Here is an 18,309-nt window from a genome sequence, read left to right on the forward strand (position 1 = left end):
GAGGAGGTGGGACTTGAACTAGGCCACAGGACCCTGTTGTCACGTTCCCCGTCGCAGCCTCGGTCTGTAGGGATGAGGTGCTCAGAGCCTCTTTGCTCTGGGGTCTACTGCCGGGGTGGGGGTGGGGGGTGGGGGCTCTGTAAAGAGAAAGTCTCTGTTGTTTCACTGAAGGATCATCAGTCCATGTTGGCAATGTTCGTGGCCTCCTAGCCTCCAGTGGACCGTGTGCTGCCGTGCCTGGCAGGTCTGGGGCCTTGGGGGGCCGTCTGGACAGGCAGGAGGAAGCAGGAGCAGCAGGTGGGAGGGAAGGATGCGCCCTTGGTCTGGGAGCTGGTGGTTGTGTGGCCTTGCCATCTCAGCCTGTGTGGGTCACACTCCTGGGAGAAGGCCTGCTCTGGTCGAGTCCTAGGGGCACTCGAAATGCCTGGCAGGGTCCAGCTCCATCCTGCCCTGGACTGGTAGGGAGATAGATGGGAGACCGTGGCTGGGGGTCCAGAGGCAGGTCCTAGCTATTCTCAGCCTCACTGTTCTGGATGGAGGAGTCTCAGAAAATGGTGAGGAGAGTCTTTTCTTTTCCCTCTGGCTTCCCTGAAAAGCAGGTCTAGAGAGAGAACCCCAAATTCCCTGAGGAAGAGCAGGAGAAGCAAGGGTGACCTTATAGAGGAGGGGGTTGGGAGGGCAGGGAACAGGGGTCCTTTGGGCAGAGGACCCAAGCCTCCCCCTGGGCTTGTGATGCCTCCTCCCTTCATCTGAGGGATGTGGGGAGAGGTGGGCAGCCCATTCTGTGGCTCAAGCAACTGGGGAGATAAGATAGGAACAGGCCTTTTCCTGTCTCTTTTTCCTATTATGACAGTAATGTATGCTCCTTATAAAACATTCAAACAGGACAAAAATAGACAGTGTCAGAAGTGATAGTTCCCTGCAGACTCACCCCCAAGAGATAACCATGGTCAATGCTGTGATGTAAGGAGTGTTGACCAGCCGGGGCCAACGGCCCCTGACCTTTAGGCCCTAGCAAAGAATGGCTGTGCTTACCGATTCCAGTTACTTAAGGCTTGCTGGCTTGGGGCTGGAGTCCATATGCTTCTGTTTTGCCCCACCTCCCAGGATCTTCCTGTGCTAAATGGGGCCTAGTCTGGGTTTGGGGAAAGTGACTGGGGCTTGGCCTTTAAAGAGTCAAAGGTCAGGCCCAGGGTGGGCATGTGGTTGAGAAAGTAGGGTTGTGAGGATGTTGATACTAGCTGGTTCGTCCTTCTAGTAAACGTCCCCCTTGGCCCCAGACATCCTCACACACATTCCTTCTGTCTGTCTCTTAGCTCTCTTCTCCCCTCACTTCTCCCCGCCTTGCCTATGTCTTTTCTCCCTGCCCCTGTTTATTATGGGAGCACAGAGGTGTGCACACACAGCCTCTGAGCATGGCTTCTGAGCCCTCCCTGCTTACCGTCCCGACCCAGCCTTCCCAGGGATGGTCTCTCAGGTTTGGGAGAGAAAACCAACAGAACAGCCCAGGCTCACTCTGCTCAGGCCATCAAGTGGGTCACCAAGGAGAGGCCAGGCACGTAGCACATGAGAGGTTAGTCAGGATGGACTCTTGCAGAGGGATGCAATTGGAGGTGCCCCTGCAAAGGCCTTTTTTTTTTAAAGTTTCAACATTAAAAATAACCATCACCACTACCACCACCACCACCAAGCCTTTGCAGTGACTTAATTCTGGACATTTGGGTGTTTAGGGATTTTTCATACAAAAGATCCCTGACTCCCAACTCCTTTATGTCCATGAAAAGCTCAGGGGGTTGGACCTGTGGGGGAGGCAGATCTTAGGAGGGGGATGACCGCCATAGCAGTGACTGAGGCATGTGGGGTGTGGTGTAGTGTGTAGTGCTGTGTGGTATGGTGTGTGAGGTATAGTGTGTAGTGTTGTGTGGTATGGTGTGTGAGGTGTAGTGTGTAGTGTTATGTGGTGTGGTGTGTGTGATGTGAGATGTAGTGTGTGGTATGGTGTATGTGATGTGTAGTATAGTGTGTAGTGTTGTGTGGTGTGGTCTGTGTGATGTGAGGTGTAGTCTGTAGTGTTGTATGGTATGGTGTGTATGGTGTAGTGTGTGGTATGGTGTATATGTGTATGGTGTAGTATGTAGTGTTGTGTATGATGTGTGGTGTAGTGTTGTGTGGTATGGTGTGTATGTGTATGGTGTAGTGTGTAGTGTGTGGTATAATGTGTATGGTGCAGTGTGTAGTGTTGTGTGGTATGGTGTGTGTAGTGTGAGGGGTATGTGTGTGTGTGTACTGAGGCACTTTGAGCCCTCAGTGACTGCTGTGACCACCTCTACTAGGTTTTATTCCACCTTCACGCTTGATTGGCTGGGTCTAGAATTCTAGGCTAGAAGGCTTTCCCGCAGAATTTTGAAGGCATTACTCCATGTGGTGCCCAGTGCTGCTGCTGAGGGCCCGATGCTCTTCTAATTCCTGAATGTGTGAACCTGTCTCCCCTCTTTGGAAGCCTTCAGGGTCTCCTTTTTATGCCTGGTGTCCTGATACCTCACAGTGATACCAGATGACTGGGGCTTTCTTTATTTACTGTGCTGCCTCAGTATGGGCCCTTCTGTGCTGGAGCTCCTGGCCCTCAGTTCAGGAAAACTTTCTTGTATGATTTCTTTCATAGTTTCTTCCTCTTTGTGTTCTCTGTACACACTCTCTCTCTTCTTTCTTTCTTTCTTTCTTTTTTTTTTTTTGGTTAGGAAGACTGGCTCTGAGCTAACATCTGTTGCCAATCCTCCTCTTTTGGCTTGAGGAAGACTGGCCCTCAGCTAACATCTGTGCCAGTCTCCCTCTACTTTGTATGTGGGTCGCCTGCCACAGTATGGCTTGATGAGCAGTGCAGGTCTGTGCCCAGAATCCGAACCCACAGACCCTGGGCCATTGAAGTGGAGCACGCCAAACTTAACCCTTGCGCCACTGGGCGGCCCCTCTGTTTTCTTTTTGTAATTGATAGAGTTTCTTTTTTAGAGGAGTTTTAGGTTTACAGAAAAACGAATAGAAAGTACAGAGAGCTCCCATGTATTCCCTCACCACCCCACCCCGCCCCAGCTTTTTCTGTAATTAACGTCTTGCGTTGGTGGGGTACATTTGTTACAGCTGATGAGCCAATATGGATACCCTACTATTAATTAGAGTCTGTAGTTTACATTAGGGTTCGTCTTTGTTTTATGTTCTGTAGGTTCTGACTAACATATAATGACATGTATCACGCAGCATAGTTTCACTGCCCTAAAAATCCCCTTTGAGTTGTTGATTTTCAGGTTGCTCTGCTTTTTTCTTGTCTTATGGATGGGAGAGATGACTCCCAAGCCCCTCACATGGGAGCAGACGCTGCTTTCTTTTTGGACTTTCCAGTGACTTGCTGGTGAACCTCCTTGGGTTGACCTCTAATAATTGCCTCATTTTTGTCCTTCTACTTTCGGGGAGATTTCCTCCAATTTATCTTGGAATGTTCTATTTCAGCTCTTCTGTGCTGGGGAGGTTACGCATTCTGCGTGTTGCTGTGAGAAAGGGGCTGAGTTTCAGTCACTCCTGTTTTCAGCCCTGCACCTGACCCCTGTGTTGGGCTTGGTGTCCCTAAGTCCAGAGCCTTTCCGGTTCAGGTTCTCTGTGAGAGCTCTCTGCTCATATCTGTAGGAGATGGGGCAGGCTGTGACCTGGCTGAGAGGAGGGGAAGGGGACCTATGGGGCCGTAGCTGTTCTGCACGGAAGCTGTATGGCGCCGCCAGCCAGGCAGATCGGATTAGTCGGCCTTCCTTCTCAGGCCTCCTCCTGGGAGTCTGAGTGGTCGGGGAGTAGGATTTGGGAAGCAGAGGAAGGAAGGGCTCCGTGCACACCCCTCCCCTGTAGGGTGGGCTCCACCCACCCTGTGTAGCAGTCACGTGTTAAGGGTCCCTGGGAGGGTATAGTGGGAAGAACGTGGGCTTTGGCGTGATAAAAACCTGCTCTGAGTCTCCCCGCTCCTTCCTGGCTGCTGGTTCCTCGATGAGTTACTTTACTTCTGAGCCTCGACCTCCTGATTGTAAAACGGGGTAGTGTGTCTGACCCCTCAGGCTTGTTGTGAGTGTAACCGAGAGTGAGATGAGAACCCTGCCTCCGTTGTAGTTCTCACAGTAGATGCTCAACAGATGCGAGTGCTCTTTCCCTCCCCTGGGTCTCTTACTTAAGGCTCCTTTATGCTGTTCTGGTGTGCTCCTCCATCTTGCAGAAGTGTTCCTGGCAGGGCTTGGGGTGAGTCAGTGAGTGGGTAAGGGGTGTGTGTGTGTGTACATGTGTATGTACACTAGTGTTCCTGGCCCCAAGCCCCTGGGTGAGTTGTTCTTTCCTGGGCTCACGGGTGGCTCAGAGCAGAGCTTTGGCTGGGAGTGGTCAGAGATGATGTAAACAGGGGAAAATGTGGGTAGGTCTGTTTATACCAGGGCCTGGAGATGTAAGGGTCCCTCCCAGCCCCAGCTTGCCCTTCTGGGCCTCAGAATTTCAGAGGTAGGGAGATGGGGTGGGTGGGGGAGGTGTCTCTGAGCTCTGGGGAAGGTGCTGGGGCCGGAGGGGGGCATGGTATGGTAGCCACTGCCCCGCCCAGTAGCACTGGGGAGCTGCCCCTACTCAGGATGTGGTTTTCTCCACCATGGAAAAGTTGCAGACAGTTTCTCAGCTCTGCCTGTGGCCTGGAAGGCAGGGCCTGTGTGTCAGAGCAGGAGCCTGTGGGGAGAGGCTGCCATGGCCCCCATGGCAGGGAGGGGCTCTGTGAGGTGCCCGTGACCAGCTTGGCCGCGCTCCTCCTCTCACAGGTGGTACAAGCTGCACTCCAAGTCAGGCAAGAAGGAGAAGGAGCGTGGCGAGATCCAAGTCACCATCCAGTTCACTCGCAACAACCTGAGCGCCAGCATGTTTGACCTGTCCATGAAGGACAAGCCACGGTCCCCCTTCAGCAAGATCAAGGACAAGATGAAGGGCAAGAAGAAGTTCGATCTGGAATCCGCCTCTGCCATCCTTCCAAGCAGCGCCGTGGAGGATCCTGAGCTGGGCAGCCTGGGCAAGATGGGCAAAGCCAAAGGCTTCTTCCTCCGCAACAAGCTGCGCAAGTCGTCTCTGACCCAGTCCAACACCTCGCTGGGCTCGGACAGCACCCTGTCCTCGGCCAGCGGGAGCCTGGCCTACCAGGGCCCGGGTGCCGAGCTCCTCACCCGCTCGCCCAGCCGCAGCAGCTGGCTGTCCACCGAAGGGGGTGAGTGAGAGAGCGAGGGGCCGTGCCTCCCTGGGGAAGGCAGGGGGCGGGCTGTTCCCTCAAGGTGGTAGGGAAGGCCCCGGCCGGAACAGGCGTGTCTCCTGGCGCTAACCCCTGTGCTTCCTTTTCAGGCCGGGACTCTACACAGTCCCCCAAGTTGCTCACCCACAAAAGGACCTACAGTGACGAGGCCAACCAGATGCGAGCGGCTCCTCCCCGGGCCCTTCTCGACCTTCAGGGCCACGTCGACACAGCCTCCCGCTCTTCCCTCTGTGTCAATGGGAGCCACATTTACAACGAGGAGCCCCAGGGCCCCTTGCGGCACCGCAGCTCCATCTCGGGCCCATTCCCACCCTCCAGCTCCCTGCACAGCGTCTCTTCTCGGCCCTCCGAGGAGGCGCCTCGGTCTGCGGATGACTCCTGGGGCAGAAGCAACCGCAGCACCAGCAGCTCAGAGGTGGCACCTGGACAGGAGGAGCTGAGCTCTCAGGCCAAAGTGTTGGCCATTGGGGCCAGCCACTCTGGAGAGGAGGAGGGGGCACGGCCCCCAGAGGGGAAGCCCGTGCAGGTCGCTACACCCATGGTGGCCTCTGAGGCTGTGGTGGAGAAGGAGGGAGCCCGGAAAGAGGAGCGGAAGCCCCGGATGGGCCTCTTCCACCATCACCACCAGGGGCTGAGTCGGAGCGAGATGGGGCGCCGCGGCTCTCTGGGAGAGAAGGGTGGTCCCACTCTGGGGGCCTCCCCGCACCACTCGTCCACTGGGGAGGAAAAGGCCAAGAGTAGCTGGTTTGGCTTGAGAGAACCCAAGGAACCAACTCAGAAACCCAGGTACGTGCTTGGCAAGACTAGCTTTGCTCTTTGGGGAGGACGCTGGGGTGTTTGCAGCCTGGACCCTGGGGCAGGGAGGGCAGAGCAGGTGGGAGCCTCAGGCAGGCTGCTGGGGCTCTGGCTTTGCATGGTTGAGTGAGGAACCCTGTCTCCCTAAGCTAAGGCTCGTTGTCAGCACACGGACACAGGTGAGTTGCAAGAGCACAGAGCTCTGAGGGCACCATGGGTTGAGGAGCCTACCTCCTAAATCATGAGCCTCATTTCACCCCCTGAGGGAGGGCAGGAATAGGAGAAAAGCTGGGAAGGCCATTTGTATGAATTCTTTGCTTCCCAACCTCCGCCTCTTCCCCTCTGGCCTCAAGGTCAGGGAGCCTTGGCAGGTAGAGAGGTGGGGACTGGGGACAGTACCTCAGGCTCCCCTCACCCTCTCTGAAGCTGGGCAACCCTCCACCCCAGCTGCTGAGCTGTATGTGGTCTCTTCCCTCTGAGAGGTGGGAGTCAAGTAATTGATACCCCCACCCCTCCCCTCCCTACTCACCCCCAGTTGCTCCCTTGGCCTGACAAGTGGCTGTGGGCAGCTCCCCTGACATCTGTGACCTACCATCTGTCCTTGGAGACCCTGGGGGCACTGGCCCTCTCTGGTGTCTCTTGGTCTTGAGGTATGGCGAGTGCTGATGACGGCTGCTCTGTTTTGAATGTGCTGAGTCCCACCTGTGAGAGGAATGTAGGAGTCCTTCAGCTCAGGCCCTGGGCAGAGCTCCTAAGAGAATTCTGATACCAATTAGGATTCTGTACCCAATTCTAACATGAGGGGCGGTTCCCCACTCATCCAAGGAATTCTCTGACACCAGCTGGGTGTCCTACAATTCATCTCAATTCTGACATTGTCTACCTGGAGATAGCAGTGGATTCCACATGTGCTCGGTCCTACAGGACTGTCCCCCACCACCAGGTCAGATGCCAGTCGCAAGTCCAGGTTGTCACCTGTGCTTCTGACCAACCAGCTATAGATTGGAGGTTCCAACGACCCCTTCCTTCCTTGGGTCCAATGAATTTGCTAGAGTGGCTCACAGAACTCAGAGAAACATTTTACTTACTAGATTATCAGTTTATCATAAAAGGATCTAACTCAGGAACAGCCAGATGGAAGAGATGCACAGGGCAAAGTATGGGGAAGGGGCACACAGCTTCCATGCCTTCTGAGCGCCTCACTCTTCCCCCAGTCTCTATGTATTCAGCAACCTGTAAGCTGCCTGAACCCTATCCTTTTTTGGGTTTTTATGGAGGCTTCATTGCATAGGCATGATTGATTAGATCACTGGCCATTGGCTCTCCCCTCCCAGGAGGGTCAGGGGGTGGGACTAAAAGTTCCAACTCTCCAATCACTCGGTTGGTTGCCCTGGCAACCAGCCCCCACCCTTAGATTCTTTCCAAAACTCACCTCATTAACATAAACCCAGTTGTGGTGGTGAGGGGCTTGTTATGAATAACAAGACACCCATTTCACCTTTATGGCTCTGAAGCTATTTCAGGAACTGAGGACAAGACCAAATACTAGAGCAAAAGAGACACCTATTGTTGTTATCACTCCGGAAATTCCAAGGGTTTGGGGAGCTGTGAGCTAGGAACAGTGGATAAAGACCAAATATGAGAAATACATATATTTCAGATTTTCTCATCTGAATGACCAAATTTCTGTTTCTTATAAATCACGATATCGCATTCCCTGATGCCCACCCTGGCCCTTTTGCCTCCTCCTGACTGGTAGTCAGCAGAGGCTGCTGCATTGTCCAGCAGGGCCCAGGGAGTGGCTCCAGGCATAGTCCACAGGAGCCAGTATCTCTCCCCCTTCCCAAGGGCCTGGGGCCAGCCCTGGACAGGCAGCATCTGTGGCCACCCCTTCCAGTGTGGCAAGGGTGCCTGTTTGTGTTCTCTCAGCCAGCCTGCTCCTCTCCTTTGGTGGATATATGGGCAGGAGGTGGGGTGGGGAGGCGGGGCACAGTGGTGAAGGGTCGAGCAATGGGGCAGAGGGAGGGCCCCTAAACCTGTTCCCCAGCAGAGGGGAGGGGACTCTGGAAGTCCTGGTTCTTTTCTTTCCCTGTGAAACTCTGAGTCCGCTGAGCGGAGTAGGGAGAGGAATGTAGGACCTTTTTGTGTTTGGGCCCTGGCTGGCTGGCAGCCCTCCACACAGCCTCGTAGACGGGTGTGTGGGCTGGATCCGTCTCTGGGTGACGCCTCCCCTGCTTAGTAGCAGCTTCTGTCCCTACTGCCCAGCCCCTACTCTCCAGAGCCCAGGGGAAGCCTGGGGGAAGAGTGAGATGAGGGGATGAGCCTTTCTTAAGTGCCCAGGCTGAGCCTGGTGGCCCTCTGACAGCTCAGAGATATTTGGAGGTGGCAGGGTAGAGGGAGGTGGCAGGAGCCCTGGATGGGCATTTGCTGGGAGGAGGTGGGGGCCCTGGGTCAGAAGGGGCACAGACCGTGGGCTCAGTGCTGTCGTCTGTGGGGTAGGACAGATGCTGGGGGACATCTGTTTGTGCAATCATTTCTGGGCACGTACCCAGACTTTGGGCTTAGACCCCTGCAGGCCATGACTGAATAACATTGACTTGGAGTGAAATTGGGGTTGTCATTGCTCCTGCTTACAGCCTCTGTTTTCCTTCTCCTGTTTCTCCATGTCTCTTAACGGCCTTTCAGAGTCAAGAGAAGTTGGGTCACTGATGGACATAGGAAGCTGAGGTGTCCTTCTGTACTTGAATTTTCAGCTTGTCCTCAGCTGGTTGAGGGCGCCTGGGCATCCCTGCCCTCCCTGAGGCCCATTTGCAGGGGCAGGCTCTGTGGCCTTGCATCCAGGTAGTGAACTGGAAGGCTGTTCCCTGGGTACAGTGGCCTGGCCTGGAGAGGTGTGAGCCCTGGCCATTGAGTTACATCAGCGTCACCCTTGCCCCGTGTGCTTTGAAGAGACGGGGAGGCTGGCATGGAAGAAATGACTGTTGGCCTTTACTCAGAGGGCTTGCTTAGAGCTTTTGAGGGGAGAATGAGAAGTGAGCTAACTCGCAGCAGGAAGCTGTAGGTTAGACACCCAGCAGCGAGTGACTGAATGTGACTGCAGGATCCCCAGCTGGGGCACGGGGAGCCCATCCACAGGCCCAGAAGTTTGGGGTGCCTCTGCCGGGGGGCTGCGATCCCGGTTGCTGGGTGTTCCTCACTGGGAAGGGCAGCGGCGCCCTCTAGTGCTCCCCTGTGGCACTGATGCCCATGGAGAGGCCTGAAGCTCTGCATTGGCTGTGCAGCCTCCAGAAAAAAGCTGCTGCTGTTGGAGGAGGCAGTGGCTGGAAGGGAGGGAAGGAGGGTGTGAAGGGCCAGGAAGATGGTCCTCCTGTTCTTCCTGACCTGGCTTTCATCGGCCAGGTCCCATGGCTGGCACACTAGGCCTCCACCAGGATTTGTGGCTCGGGGGAGGGGGCATTGGAGGGCCTGCGCAGCAGCCCTGCTGGGAGCCATTCACCTTGAGCTGCGCTCTGGCTGCTTAGTGTGTCGGGACTGCCAGGACCACGGGTGGTACGCCCGCAGTGCCACAGCGGGTTGTCTTTGTGTCTGTCCCTTTTTGACCCTTCTGGAGTAGAAGCTTCCAGAGGGCAGGTGCCCCTGAACTCTGATGCCCCTCCCCCCACTGATCCTAGCACTTTGTGCACAGTGGGGAATCAAGTATTGAACACAAACATTTCCTTAATTGGGGGTAAGTGCGGCACAGCATAGAGGCAGTGTATTGTGGTGGCCTTTACCAATCCCTGCGTCCACCCAGCCCCTCTCCAGGAGTGGTGGACAAGGGCCCCATGAGCCCGGAGTGTGCAGTTGCGGGCATTCTCAGTGGAGTAAATGAGTAACTATGGTGTGTGCCCAGTGAGTTAGTGTGGCCATAACGTCCTATTTGTGCCTGTTTTCCTGGCATAGTTAATAATGTCCCTTTACTGTATTAAAAATGTTCTGGTTTGGAAGATAAATTATGTTTTCCCTACTTACAACTTACAAGGCCTCTCTATGTCACTTCATTGTGCCCACCTGATGGGAGAGGCAATGTCCAGTCTCCTGGACACGTTTCCTGGACTCTAGGGCGCATCTCAGGCAGATTCCAGGACATTGTGCCTTAGGAGAGTTGGCTGAAGGGCAGGTTGCCTAGGGGTGGGTATGCTCTAAAGGCTGGCTTTGGCCTTTTGGGGGCCTGCCTGGTACAGAGCCAGACTGCCTGCAGATCCACATGCCACCTCTGGGACCAATGCCTGGAAATGAAAACAAGGACACAGAGCCATCTCAGCCTAAGGAAGAGCTGTCCAGCAGTGAAACCTAGCCTCCAGCTACAGAGGTGGCCCGGTGGTGGAGTGAGTTGCCCAGCAACAGTGTTTAAGAAGAGGGGGGCTGTCAGAGTGAACAGGAGATTTCTGCGTTAAGTGGCAGGTTCAACTGATTGTTCTAAGGTTCCTGCAGGCCCTCGAGTTCTGTTCCCATAGGTTGAAGGGGCAGAGACATTTGGACTTTTGATTTCTTTCCCCAACTTTCCATCCAAAAAGAGAAGACAAAGCAGCATATGCTGAAGCCCCCACTGCTTGGCGGGGGGATGGCACCGTGCTAGGCTGGCTTGGTAGGTTCTCGGATGCAGGTGGTTTCTGTCTGTCTTCAGAGCATAACCTGCAGAGGTAACCACACATGGGAGTCGATCTCTGATCTGTGTCAGGTGGAATGGTAGGGAACGGATGTTTTAAAGTGAGAACCTTCAGAATGTGCACCTCATGTGGAGCAAGGGCGAGGGAGGCATGGGGTGGGGCATGTTGCTGGGTCGAAAGCGTGGACAGGGTGCTCTCAGAGGTGCCGCCAGCTCTGCGGAGCATGCCAGGCCTGGCACCTGGAGTCCCTTCCTCCAGGGAGAGCCCTTTGCTGGTTCCATACCAACGGGTTTGTGTGCATCTCTGGGGAGCCCATGGGGGTTGCCAGCCTAGCCTGGGGCTCCAGCCTTCTACCCTGCCACTCTCCTGCCCTGCAGTTCTGACCGCCAGCCAGACTGCTGCAGACTGCGAGGGTGAGTGGGGCCAAGCTGGGGCTGAGGGGTTGTAGAGCTAAGCTTGGTGCTATTTATTGTTGATGGAGCTCTCTTCCCTCAGACCCCTCTTGCCACTCATCACAAAGGGGACTGGGGAGAGTACCGAGTACCAAGTATCAGAGTACTGAGCCCTGTTCTTGGGGACTGAGTCCTGCTGGCAGAGTTGGGCTGTATCTGATATGGGTGCTCCAGTGGGGAGCGGCTCAGGGCAGGGTCTTGACCCACATGGTGGTGGTACATTGCTCTCCTTGGTACGCAAGGTAGGCATGTGTGCCTTGGCCCTGGGGCCTGTCTGGAAGGGAGAAGGGATGTCTGCCGAGTTTGGGACTCTGGGCCCAGGATTTTCCCTCTTCCAGTATCTTCACCATGTTGTGACCATAGGGGCAGAGCAGTGCTGGGAAGCCCAGCTAGGGTGGGAGTGGATGGGAATTTTTACATCCTCTCCCTCCATCTCTAGATGGTGGCATGAGACTGAGAATCCACCCTTGGATAGGGAGTTATTGTAGGGCAAAAATAGGGTCAGGAGAGCCTCTGGAAGCTGGATTCTTAAGAGAAAGCCAGGGGCTTGAGACCTGGCTGTGTCCTGCCTGTGAGGCGGAGTCGCAGACTCGCAGACTGTCTTGGGAAACCCACCTTTGCTGCTAGTTGAACTGGACACCTTCCCGTTGTCTGCCCCCAGTGTTTGTGGACAAGCTGGCCCTGCCTGTGCCCCACTCTGTCTGGGTGCCGGGTTCTCAGAAGAATCCTGGCAAGCTCCAGACTCGTGGGCCTCTTTCCATAGGTGCCTCTCCTACCCCAACCTGCATTCCTGTGGGCTGACTGATGAGGCCACCTTCTGCCACCTCAGGGCTCACCCCCTGCATGTCCCTGTGGGAAGAGAAGTTCCCCAGGATGTTTCCACCTGGGTAGGGGTCAAGGAATGGGGGTCTTGGGACTTAGAGTGGGGGCTGGGAGACAAGGCTAGGATAGCAGGTGAGGCCACCAAGGTCTGGGTCTGACATGGCTCTGCCTCCAGGCAGGCACAAACCTCTGATAGACTGCTGTCACCTCGGGTGTTGGCTCCTGCATTGTCTCTCTGGCCTCTCTCTCTGTCCCAGGGGTGTTCTGGGGCAGCCGAGAGCTCTAGTGTCACAGTTCACCCTGTCCACACTCCTAAAGTCAGTGGCGTGCTGTGGATTAGGTGCAAGTGCAGGAGATGCCCCCTCGTGTAGAGGACCCTGGAGGGGACACCTGAAGGCCAGCAAGGCTTTTCCAGCATCTTTAGGAGTGCAGGTTCACTGCCATGGAATGGATTTCCCAGGGAAGCCAGGGTTCTGTGTGGGGAACCCCAGGAGGCCCCTGGTGACATCCAGTGTTGCTGCTGCCGCCTCTGCTCCCACATTCCAGCCTTCATCTCCCCAGCAGGGCTGCTTTCAAGGCTGGCCTGTAGGTGCCATTGGTGAGGAGCACAGTCTGCTAGGTGCTGGGCTGTGTGGACACCTGACAGTAGACATCCTCAGCAATGTCTTGCTGTCCTCATTGGCTGGTTATGGTACCCCTCCAAGAAACAAGAGGGGTGGGTTCTCTTCGATTGACACCTTGTCATACCTGACGACAGCCTCATCATTACCTCCTGTTCCTTCAAGGGGTCAGTGGAACCCAGACTGTTTCAGGAGTCAGAATTCCAGGTGCCCTGCTGGCTTCTATTAGTGTGGCTTTGTCCAGCCAGAGACCTAGGCCCAGCCTTTCTCTGATCTCTTTATCTCCTGCAAGTCAGCTGATACTTTCTTTTCTCTCTCTCAGTCATTAAAGGGATGTAAGGCTCTGTCTGATTGGTTCTTCAGGTGTAAGTCTGGCATCTAGTAGAATCTTCAGCATAGGGTAGTGGAAAGAACGCTAGGTTTATCTTGGGATTCTGCCTGTAAAATGGGATTATTGCTCTCTGGGGTTGGTGTGAGGATTAAATGAGCTCTTGCCAGCATCTTCCTCCTTGGATGGTATCAAATAATGTTACATGTTGGGGCCTTCCCTCTGTCCCCTGGGCCACATGCCTGAACCCTGCCAATGTGGCATGTGGCACCTCATCCTGAGGCAGGTGGGGGGCAAGGGGCGGTATTCAGCGGGGGCGTTTCCAGTCTTGGCATTAACCAGGAGGCTCACGGTTTTGTCTCCCTCCACAGCCTGGACGTGTCTCCTCAGGTAGAACCTGACCCAGCTGCTCTTCCTCACCACCTCCCCTGCTCCCCCCGTGCTCCGGCCCCCCCCACTCCTGCTCCCACTGCTGCTCCCATGCTAAGCACTAACCTTTTAGCAGCCGCCTCCCCCGCTGCTGCCACTGCTGCTGCCACCACCGCCGCCCCTGAAGCCACCCCATCTGGATTCTTGGGTCTCACCAACCCGTTCCTCACCTCCTTGCAGAGCAACCCTTTCTTCGAGGAACTCATAGCCGACATAGCACTAAACTCTCCTTCACCTGCTCCCTCTCTCCCCAGTGCCTCGAGGGCCAGCCCCACCCCCCTGGCCTCCCCTGGGAAAGCCCCGCCTGAGTGGGACGACACCTTCAACGTCTTTGCTGCCAGCAGGCTGCGTCCAGAGGCCAGGAGCAAGATCCTGGCCCCTGCAGGAGTGGGGCTGGAGGCGACTGGGCTGCGAGACCCAGGCCCCGGGGCCATGACAGTGAAGGCAGCTGAGCCCCGGGGGGACCCTGGGGGAGGAGGAAGAGGTGGGAGCAACGTGTGGCTGGAGCCCAGGGTTCCTCTGGACTTGGGACTGGACCGCCAGAGCACGAGTGCGGCTGACCTGGGGCCCCTTGGGTCCGTAGGGGCTGGCCTGCCCTCCACATCAGCCCAGCTGCACTCCAGAGCCTCGGACCCCGAAGCAGACAGGGAGCTGCTGGCCCCAGGAGGGGAAGCAGGGCAGAGTCCAGCAGACAGTGCGACGTCTCTCTTTAGCTCCCCAGAAGTGATCAGCGTGTGGGAGAGGCTGCCTGGCCCAGACGACGCCCCTGAGGGCCAGGATAAGGAGGCCTCCCAAGGCGAAAGCCAGCTTTTGCACGAGCTCAATACAGTGGACAATTCCTGGCCTTGGGATGTGGTTACTATTTCTCCTGCGGCTGAGACGTCCTCACCAGTCCTGCAGGGAGAGTCTGATGAGCTGCCTCCTCCCCAGGTGCAGCCAGAGTCGCCAGAACCCGTGAGCCCCAAGGGGAGCCAGGCACTTCCCCCACTAGAGCTGGAGCCAGAGCCCAAACCCAAGCTGGCGTCCGGCAAGGGGCTGCAACCCAGCACACCACCTCCCAAACCACCACGCCTCTTCACCCCCTCAGTTTCCCAGGAGAAGGAGGAGGAGGATGCAGGGAAGCTGAGCAGCAGAGGGGCAGAGACAGGAGGAGAAGACACCTTCCCAAGTGCTCTGGTTGCTGGTCTCCAGGAGGCCAAGGAGGAGGACAAAAAGCCCAGGTTGGAGTCTGACAGCCGTTCTTCTGGAACCCTGCTGGGTGAGCCAGGCCTGGAAGATCTAGTGGAGGATGCCAGCCGTGCGGGGTCTGGGCCCTGCCTGTCTCTGCCCACCAGCTGCCCTCAGGCTCCTGCCCCCATACCCTGTTACTCAAAGAGTTTGGCTCTTCAGAGTCAGCAGAGCTGGGGGCCTCCAGAAAGAGAAGGCTCTGAGGTTCCTGAGGCCCAGAGCCAGGGACCAGTAGGAGAGGGGCTTGGGCCCCTGTCTGGCAGCTCCCAACAGGCTGACCTGTGGGCCTCGGAGGAGGATGCCTTGAACCCCTTCTTGTCTCAGGGGAGCCAAGGTCCCCCCAGCCTCCCGTCCACATCCCCTCCAGGGTCCAGGGAATCTTCCGTCCACTCTGGTCCAGAAGAGCTGCCCACCCCCACAGAGCCTGCCTTTCCACCGCCCCCTCTCCTGCCCTGGGCCAGCCACCGCCACGGGGGGCCCAGCCCTCCGTGTTCTCCCCCGCCTGGAGCCTGGCCCCTGACCTCTTCCTCTCCACCCCCCGGGGAGCCAGCCTCCCCCTCTGCGGGCTCCCCTGCCCCACTTGGGGAGGACCGTGCTGCAGCCACCCCAGCCTCCCCGCTTGTGCTTCTGCCCTTGGAGACACGACCAGCTGAGGAGCCACAGCCCAGTGCCAGGTGAGCGGCCCCCCGAGAACACTCTCCAGGAGGAAGTGGGTCAGGGTGTGCAGAGCACCCTGAGGGCTGAGGTGGTCCCATTCCAGCCTCAGCCCCTCCAGAGGCAGGCGAGGGGCTCCTTCGCCTCGAGGCAGGATGGGGGAGGCTGTGAGGACATGAGTATTCTGTGGTACTGGCTCTGAAGCCCCCTCCTTTTTGAGGCCTTGGAGGAGCAGGTGCCCCCATAAGCCAGGGGTTTGGGTGTCACACTGATGAGGTGCAGGAGATGAGGAAGGGGGTGGGGAGAGAGGTGATGCGGGCCGGCAGGGGAAGGGGGGTGAGAACTCAGGCACTCAGCCACAAGGTGAGCTAGGGGCTGGGGGCCATGAAGCTTGTCAAATAGGGGCCGTATCCTCCGTGGCAGGCCCTGGGGGAGCAGGCTGTGGAGGGCAGAGAGCCAGAGGAGGGATGGAGACTGAGGTCAGAGAGGAAAGCTGGAGACACCTTCAGAGGACAAAAAGAAAAAAGAAAATGCTTCCCACATATGTGATCCTCAGAAGAAAGGTCTCCAGCTTCGTCAGGGGCTTCATCAGTTTGCGTTTGTGCCTTTTGGGCTGGTCCCCTGCACTTAGGACTGTGCCGACCTGATAGCGGATGCCTAGGTGACTGTGGTCACTGTGGCGTTGGTCTGTTTTGGACAAATTATGAGGCTGTGACCTCACCAGGTGGTTGCTGAGAGGTGAGCAGAGCTGAGGTCTGGAGACACAGTCCCTGGGGGGTGATGGGCTGTGACTTAGCGAGGGGCAGCTAAGTCCGTAGGGGTGCCAGCGCTCGAGGAGCCCTGAGTGAAGAAGAGGGGAGCATAAGTGGCCACTGCCTCTGGGGAGCAGGGCAGGGCGAGGGTTTTGGGGAGCAGGACAGACTCCAGCAGTGGCCTCTGTGAGGCCCCAGCCCACTGGCTCATACATTCGTCATCCAGATTCACTGAGCATCTGTTGTGTGTCAGACACTGAATAGGGCTGAAAGACACTGTCCCACCTGTATTCCCAAGGAGTTCCCAGTCCAGTGGGGAAGATGGAGGTGAATCCATGAAGGGAAGGCCCGGGGGCCGGTGCTGATATATGAGAAGTGGGTGGGAGGGAGTCTGAGCTGCCACCGGCGGCTGTTCCAGTGGTAGGTGGTGATGCCGTTCCCGGAGGTGTGGGAGAGAGGTTGTTACAGCTTCATTGCTCTGATGACAGCATCTTCAGCTAGCCCTGCTGTATTCCAGCACCACTTCAAATTATACTCACCACTTTCTACAAGTTTTATTCTCTTCAGAGTTGGCATCATGTCTGTACTTGGCATGTTCCTTACATCATGAAGCAGATGGGCCAAATGAGCTGTCCCCATTTCTCAGACGAGGAAATGGAGTCCATGAGGGATCCAGGGTCCGTCAGATGTAGTGGGGCAGTCAGACTGGGAGCCCAGGACTCCTGGCCCGTCATTCAGGGCGTTCTTACGCGGCAGTGATGTTCCTCCCCTCCCCCAGCACAGCCCATGGGTGGCGTTAGAGCTGCCTTTCACCCCCATCCCTACTGCAGACCCCTAGGTGGGAAGGAAGGACTGAGATAAGGTCTTTTTCCTCCTGTCTGCCCCTGCCTGGACTCTTGGAGCTCTTCCCAGCTTGTGAGTCTGCATCCATGGCCCTATCCTGAGTGACAGAGCTGGCTTCTCTGGGTTTGGGTGAGCCCCCTCCAGTGGAGATCAGGGCCTTGGGCTAAGCCATTTTGCTTCCTACTCCTGAATGGTCCAAATCCTCTGTGAAGTAAGCGTAAATTTTAAGAGGTGCCCAAGGGGCAGGTTAGTTGATTTGAGGGCCTGATGCTTGCAGTTGGGGTGAAATCACAGGTACAGGTACTGGGGGATCCCAGAGGAGGGTCCCCTTAGTCAGCCTGGGGGAATCAGGAAGGTTTCCTGGAGGAAGTGGCCTTGCACAGCTTTGAAAGGAGAGTAGGAGTTAGCAGGCCAGCAGGGGCAGTGTTCCAGACAGAGGAACAGCTTTTGTCAGAACGTAAAGATGCAAGAGCTGTTTCCCCTGGCCAGAGTGCGTGGGGAGTAGAGGGCCAGGAGGAAGGGCAGGGGCCAGACTGCGTTAGAGACTGTGTTTTCTTACCCTGACAGGGAGCCAGGAAAGGCTGTGTAAGCATTGGAGAGGCTGAGAACATTATCCCACAGCAGAATGGGGGTGTGCTTGGAGGTGGGCAAGAGACCCACGGAGGAGCTGACTTACCAGCTGTGGCCAGAAGGAGGGTTTAGCTAGCACTGGCTTGGAGAGGAGGAGATGGTGTGAGAGAAAGTGAGAAGGCAGCAGGGCTGATGTTCGTTAAGGCTGCATCTGAAGCGAAAGATTCAGAGGGGTTCCCAGGTTTCTGACTGGATTCATGGGAGGCTAATGGTGCCACGCATCGCTGGGGAGCACAGGAGAGGGCAGGCATGGAGGGGAGTATGATGTGCCTGGGGTGACCCTGAATGGAGCAAGGCAGCCTGTGACTCTCTACATGATGGGTCCAGAGCTCAGGGGTGAGTTCTGGGCTAGAGATAGATTGCGGTGACAGGAGTCGAGGAGGTGGAGGGGAGGAACCCAAGGGCAGACAGCAGTTAAGACTGAGAAGGGGCTGTCAGAGGTCAGAAAAGCAGATAGAGGTCTTGAGGGGAAACGAGGGAGAAGGAGAGCAGCCCAAAGGAAGGAGAGGTCCTAGTGTCAGCTCCACAGAGAGGTCAGTGAGGTGAGAACCGAGGGGTTGGTGGCCTCAGCAGGAACATATGTGATGGGCTGGCGGGAGCCACTATGATAATGGGTTGAGGAGTCAATGAGAGGTAAGAACTGAGAGAGACAGAATGCAGCCTGCATCCTCCGGGTGAGAAGAAGGAAGAGGTGGAATGACTGAGGGTGATGGCTGGGCGAAGACAAGGTCAAGGGAGGGTTTCTCAGGCCTGTGTAAATGCTGAGGGGAGCAACCGGCAGAGAGAGGTGGGTGACCAAGTGT

At 56.4% G+C, this 18,309-nt stretch overlaps 1 protein-coding gene across 4 annotated transcripts in view; it reads left to right on the plus strand.

Moving 5' to 3' along the window:
- RAB11FIP5 (RAB11 family interacting protein 5) overlaps positions 1-18,309 on the plus strand; it is a 38,467-nt gene that overhangs the window by 16,977 nt on the left and 3,181 nt on the right. For 2 of the 4 annotated variants that reach the window (XM_070572403.1, XM_070572405.1), the window contains exons 2-4: positions 4,827-5,263; positions 5,395-6,091; positions 13,343-15,301. In XM_070572403.1, the coding sequence (XP_070428504.1) occupies positions 4,827-5,263; positions 5,395-6,091; positions 13,343-15,301 (3,093 nt within the window). The remainder of the gene's footprint in view (positions 1-4,826; positions 5,264-5,394; positions 6,092-13,342; positions 15,302-18,309) is intronic. The other 2 variants (XM_070572404.1, XM_008516591.2) reach the window with 2 other exon arrangements.

Source organism: Equus przewalskii, chromosome 14 (genome assembly GCF_037783145.1).
Source record: "Equus przewalskii isolate Varuska chromosome 14, EquPr2, whole genome shotgun sequence".
NCBI lineage: Eukaryota > Metazoa > Chordata > Mammalia > Perissodactyla > Equidae > Equus > Equus przewalskii.